Below are 6,202 nucleotides of genomic sequence, written 5' to 3'. Positions count from 1 at the left end.
GACCCAAGCCTTCTTTCTGCCAAAAACAAGGTTTATTAAAGATCCACCATATTGGCCAGGCTCTTAAGGAATCTGAGCACCTGTGAGCTGGTGGCCAGTGAGCTAGTGACCAGATTGTAAAAACCTCAGCAGTGGCTAGATTATAAGAATCAGAGCATCTTAATGGAGACAAGATGGACCTTATATACAGAAAGACTATGGGAGGGATCTAGGAGTGGCCAAGTAGTCTATGAGGTAATAGAACTCCAGGGGTGGCCAAGGGAGAATGGAGCCTAGATAGGATTAAGGGTGGGAAATGGGGCCACAGACAAGTAAGACAACGGAGGGCCAGGTTAGGTTAAGAATAACTGGAGATTGGACATAGCCACAATAAAAGGCCAGTTGATGGGATTATAGCCTCAAGGGGAATGCCAGAGATTAGGCCATGTGGGAAAATCCAGAGTTTTTCCTTTTTGGACTCTAGCTCCCATTCTCATCAGTAGAGTCTCCAAAAGCCCATGGATGCTGTGTGTATTTGTGGGAAGGAGTGAACCAGGCTCTTAGGAGATTATTTTTGTATTAACTGCCTTTACCATGTTATCTAAAAGTAGTAGTAGCTGCCCTCTGGGGACCCAACCTGCCAATTAGAACAGAAATTGGGAAATGCTATTATTTCTTTTCTTACTATTATCAGTTTTTGTTTTTGTTTTTGTTTTGTTTTGTTTTTTCAAAAAGCTAGGACAATTTATTTTTGTCCTGTGCAGTTTTCATTTTGATTTCTTGAAAAATAGCTTTGAAAATCAGTCTTTTGAAAAGTGCATTCTATTTTAAATGGAGCTATTTGACCATGCCTTTAAACCCAAATCATTCTGGCTTTCATTGAATGGCCAATAATAGACCCAGCCCAAGTCTGTGTGGCTCATTGTATAGGTATTGAGGGTTTAGGATGAGTATAAATAGCAATTGTTTTCTGTTCTGGCCAAAACCTCTGAGGGTCTTCCCCTCCCAGATTGATATCTTTGGGATGGTAAATTGAGGCATCTTTTGTCTCAGTTCTTAGCTAGCCCTTAGTCATTAAATGGGCATGGCCTCAGACAAACTGAGACCTAGGAAAAACCTTAATTTAGGAAGGCCAAGGCCACCCACTGCATCCTGGGCCATTGCCAGTCATTTTGACCTTTGTCTTGCCACTGGACTCCAATGATTCTGGAGAAGAGAGTGAGGCTCTGCCTCACTCAAATCCAATTCACAAAGCAAGTCAAGATATCACCTCATAATGTCACTGGCCGTCTTCATGAATGAAGGATGAACAACATCTATAAAATGCATATAGTAACACTTGACTGGGTACTTCACCACATTAGTTATCATGAGGAAAGTGCTTTGTAAATTTTTAAAACTGCGTAAGTAGAGTGTCTCATTAAGACTGAACCCCCAAAAATTAAAATTAAAATTAAAAAACAAAAGACTGACCCACCAGCTTGGACATCTGCCTGTGAAAATTACTTCATGTGACTGCCCCTATAGCATCATAGAATTTAGTTACAATGGATTTCAGAGACCTTTTAATCCAGCCCCCCTTCATTTGACATGTAAAGAAGCAGAGGCCCAAAAGAGGTAAAGTGAGGTACCCAAGACTCCGTAGCTCCTAAGTAGCTATAATTATAATACAGCCACAGTGAATCAGAGAGGGAAAGGACCTTAGAAGCCATCTCACTGAATTTCCCACCCAGAGCAGAAATTTCTGTTGCAGTATCCCCAACAGAAGGTCATGCAAACTGTGTTTGAACACTGCAGCCATGTGAGGTTCACTACTTAGTAAAAAAGCTCATCCTATTGTTGGAAGGTTCTTAGTGCAAACAGAATTTTCCCTCCCTCTAAATCATTGCTTGTAGGTCTGCTCTCTGGAGCTAAGCAAAAATGATTCAATCCCTTTTCCCCAGGACAGCCCTTCAGATGCTTGAAGACTGTGACCATATCATCCCTGAGTCTTCACTAGTTTAGGTGAAACATCTCCACGTCCTTCAATCCCTCATATAGCATGGTTTCCTCACCAAGTTGATCATCTTTCTCTGAATGTGCTGCCATCTGTTAGTGTCCTTTTAAAAGTAAAGCAAATTCCTGATGTTCTCTTCTCTTTCTCTATCATCAGCCTCCTAACATCCTAATGGCTCACCCAAGTAGGGAAGATATTAAAATCTGCGATTTTGGCTTTGCCCAAAAAATCACCCCCTCGGAGCCCCAGTATAGCAAATTTGGCTCACCGGAGTTTGTCTCACCGGAAATTATTGCCCAGACGCCTGTGATGACCACATCAGATATCTGGTGAGAAGCAATGCTTTGTATTCACTGATGAACCACCAAAGGTAGGGATATGGGGAAGAGAAAACGTCCCTTGCCAGTGTTTTTCCCTTATGGTTTATCTTTAAGGTGATATAATCCCCCTGTGATGTCAGAGCTCCCTTTGAAAAGACCAGGACATTCTAGACCCTGGCGTTGCTAATTAACAATCACAAATGAATGGATTTCCATAGAGCTTTCATAAAACCATAGACAGAGCTAAAAGAGGATCAGTGAAATTATCTGGAACAACCTTGATCCAAAGCATGAATCCCCTACATGGCCTCCCTAGTAACAGGGTCATCCAGCCTCTCAAAGCAGGAAGTCCTGGAGGCAGCTGTAGATTCCATAAAATGCCTTTACATCCAGTGTCCCAAAAGCAATGAGAGGGTGGCAGTTAGATGAGAGGCTGGACCGTAGAGTGGAAAGAACACAGAACTTTTTTGTGCATTGTCTCTCCTCCCTCTCCAACAAGAGAAAGACCAGAACAAACACAGTGTTCCCATCGCCTCAAAAATAGACCGTGCCCCCACTCAAAAGGTACACAGGGACAAGCGTACCCATCACCGTCGCCCTCCACCCTGTCCAGTGAGCCTTGTAGCCCTGCCAGGCACTTACGCCCCAAGCATCATCCAGGCTCAGGCCCAGAATGACGTGATCGCTTTGGCCCGCTGAGGAGATAACCAAGTCAGCAACTGTCCAGTTTATTCATGACTGGGCTCAGCACAGCTGAGGGAGCAGCAGGGCCTCAAAAAGCCTGGTGCCCCCTCCTGTCTCCCAGCCCCCTGTCTATGGGGGGCATCCCCCATCACATCCCACCTCCTTCTAATGGCGCTACCAGATGCTCATTGCCTTGACTCCACTCTGCCCTTCTCTCATCCCATGGTAGTTGTTGGTGTTTATCTGATATATCATCCCATGATAAGTTCCTGCGCTTCATTTTCAAGGCAGGGATGGAGAAGGGATTTAGTAGTTTATAGGCATAGTTGAGCTGCTGCCAAGACCTTTAAAAATGATTGATATCCTCTGTTGTTATATGCCAGTTATTTCTGGATATACCTGTCCCTATGCCCAAGCCTTCCCTTTTAACAAAAATAATTTAAACAAAACCACTTGACACAGTGAACTCATCTGACAGCAAAAGCACAATTTCATACTCATACTCCCCATCCACTGCTCAAAAAAAAAAAAGGTGGGGGGAGTGGGGGGGGGTGGGCAGGGAAGGTGCTACCAGGACTTTTCATTCACGTTTTTTGGCTGCTTACCACACCATCCCATTTCTCCCAGCTTGCTTTCCTGTCTTATGACCTTGTTATCAAGGGTCATCTTCCAGAATTAATTCCTGTTTGAAGCCATCTTATCTGGGAGCACTGTATCATCCCACTTAAGTCTTTAACCTCAACAAAGATATTAACTGTTAATGAGGAATACCTATTCACACCTAGTCCTGGCCTACCTTACTGATCCTGCTTCTGATAACTATGAATTCTTTGGGCCCGGTTGGCTTACCTATTGCTGCTCTAATTCCCAAGTTTCATGTGTGTTGTGTTTCCCTGGTCCTGGCTTCTCCCCTGGTCCCTTCAGGCTACTGTCTCTGCCAATCCCGAATCACCATGTGACACTGAGCTTTTGTTTTTCAACAGGGCTGTTGGTGTCATCACCTACTTAAGGTAACCAATCCTCTGCCTCCTAAATTCTCAATCCCCCATCTCCCAAAGTCACTAATCCCTTCTCTCCCAAGGTCGCTAGTCCCCTCTCTCACACATCTCTTAAGTGCCCAATTCCTTGTTTCTCAAGACAATCAGTACCTTTTCCATTGAGGTAACCTATTCTATCTCCCAAGACTCCCTCTCCTCCTTTCCCTGGCTCCTACCTCTTCATAAAGAATAAGCCTGAGGTAGGATGCCTGGGGATGTCCAGATTAAGAAATCTCCTGAGGCAGTGAATTCCAGATTGACCTGTGCCTGCTCTGAGTATTCATTTCTTCAAAATAAGCATAGTACTCTAGTGTTTGATAAACCCCAAAATCCCAACTAGTGGAGCAAAAACTCACTATTTGACAAAAACTCTTGGGAAAACTGGAAAATATTTACTTCTCTTACCAGCCCCCAAATCAACTAGAATCTTTAAAATCTGAAAACAACATTTAGGAGGTCCTACAGAATTTGGAAGCCTGTGTGAAGGATCCTGCACCACCACCCTGTATTAAGGATCATTGACTAGAGAAGTTAGGAAAGCATGTGCCTTCAGTCTACACTAACATGGTGGATATCTAAAACAGTTAGCTCAGTGGTTAAGGCACGGTGTTAGAAGGAATTCAGTCTCCAGCTCTACCAAAGGTTTGCATGGAACTTGGTTCCCCAAAGATTGATCCCTAATCTAGGTCACAGACTGGAGCCTGGCCTTGGTCACAGGCTGAGCCCTGGCCCTGGTCATATGTGGTAGAATATAAGAAGAACCAGCTGAGGTGTAGACAGCACATTGAGTCCCCACTTTTCAGGATATAAGGCAGATCCAGTGGTCCCCCCTTCCCCCACCAAGAAAGGGGTAGGACTATCAATCTATGTGTATATAGGGTAGCTCTATATTATTACCATCCCTGGAAAATAATATAGGGATCAAGTAAGGGGCAGGAACAGTCTGGGGCTTCCAGGAGAAGAATAAATAAAGGGAAAATTGGAAGGAGGGAGGAAGGCCTTGAGCCTGACAGGTGTCACCCTTAAGTTATTATCAGCTAACACCTTCTTCCTCAATTTACACCTTAGGAAGAATTAGTCCAATGGACAACTATGTTGAGAACAAGAAGAGGACGCTAGAAAGCAGCCTGGGAGGGTTTAGGGTTTTGTTTGACTTTTTAAGGATGTGGGAGTGTTGGAAAGAAGGAAAGAGATTCTGGGTAGGGGAAATGGAAAGGTACCAAGGTCACACTTTGCTGGATAATTAAGAGATGGTCCCCAGCAGCTAATGTAAATCCCCTATCTAAGGCAACCAAGAACTTTGTCCGTCAGAGAAATCAAACTCAGGCATGCCTTCCTCAGGCATTGTGAAGGGCCGAGGTCACCTGCCTCAGTCATCCCTTGTGTTGGTTTCAGGAAGATGTAGAGAGAAATTAAACCAGAGCTCTCCTTCCTACTGACAGCGCCGGGAGGGTCTCTAAGAGCAGAGAGGGTCCAGCTGTGCATTAGTCCTAATGCTAATAGTCAAACTTCCCTCCCATTTTCTAATTCAGTTTGACCTGCACATCCCCATTTGCTGGTGAGAATGACCGAGCGACCCTCCTGAATGTGCGGGAGGGAAAGATCTCCTGGACCACCCCCCAGGCCGTCCACCTGAGCGAGGAAGCAAAGGACTTCATAAAGGGGATTCTTCAGCCCGCACCAGAGTAAGGACAAAGCTCTTCATATCCCACGTGACTTCTCATTCCAAATTCTCTCCAAGCTCAGAACCGTAGTATCATAAACCATAGGATGTTACAGCTGGGAGGAGCCTTAAAACTTAGAATGTCAGAAATGGGAGGAACCTTGGAACATAGAATGTCAGAAATGGGAGTGGCTTTAAAACAGAATGAGAGACAAAGGTGAAAGGAATTTAGAACTCGGACTACATACTGTTAAAACTGAAAGAACTCTTAGAATATAGAATGTCAGAAATGAAAGTGATGTGGTTTGGGGTTTCAGGGACCCCTCAAGGACCGAAGTACAGGACAAGGTCGTCTGGAAAGAATTCACGGACTCAAGCATTCTTTAAGTCAAGTTGACAAAGGTTTATTGTTATACCATCCAGCAGGCAAAAGTTCTTAAGGAACCTGCAACCTGGGGGCAGCTAGGTGGCACAGTGGGTAGATCACCGGCCTTGGAGTCAGGAGGACCTGAGTTAAAATCCA

General features: G+C 44.5%; 1 protein-coding gene across 1 annotated transcript in view; it reads left to right on the top strand.

The window, feature by feature from the left end:
• The window catches only part of LOC114024071 (obscurin-like), a 291,936-nt gene that overhangs the window by 262,398 nt on the left and 23,336 nt on the right, over nucleotides 1–6,202 (top strand). The window contains 3 exon segments of the mRNA XM_027836906.1: nucleotides 2,132–2,304; nucleotides 3,963–3,989; nucleotides 5,549–5,701. Coding sequence (XP_027692707.1) covers nucleotides 2,132–2,304; nucleotides 3,963–3,989; nucleotides 5,549–5,701 — 353 coding nt within the window.

This window comes from Vombatus ursinus, unplaced genomic scaffold, assembly GCF_900497805.2.
Source record: "Vombatus ursinus unplaced genomic scaffold, bare-nosed wombat genome assembly UNPS02014820.1, whole genome shotgun sequence".
NCBI lineage: Eukaryota > Metazoa > Chordata > Mammalia > Diprotodontia > Vombatidae > Vombatus > Vombatus ursinus.
This window is presented reverse-complemented; position numbering and strand designations above follow the sequence as displayed.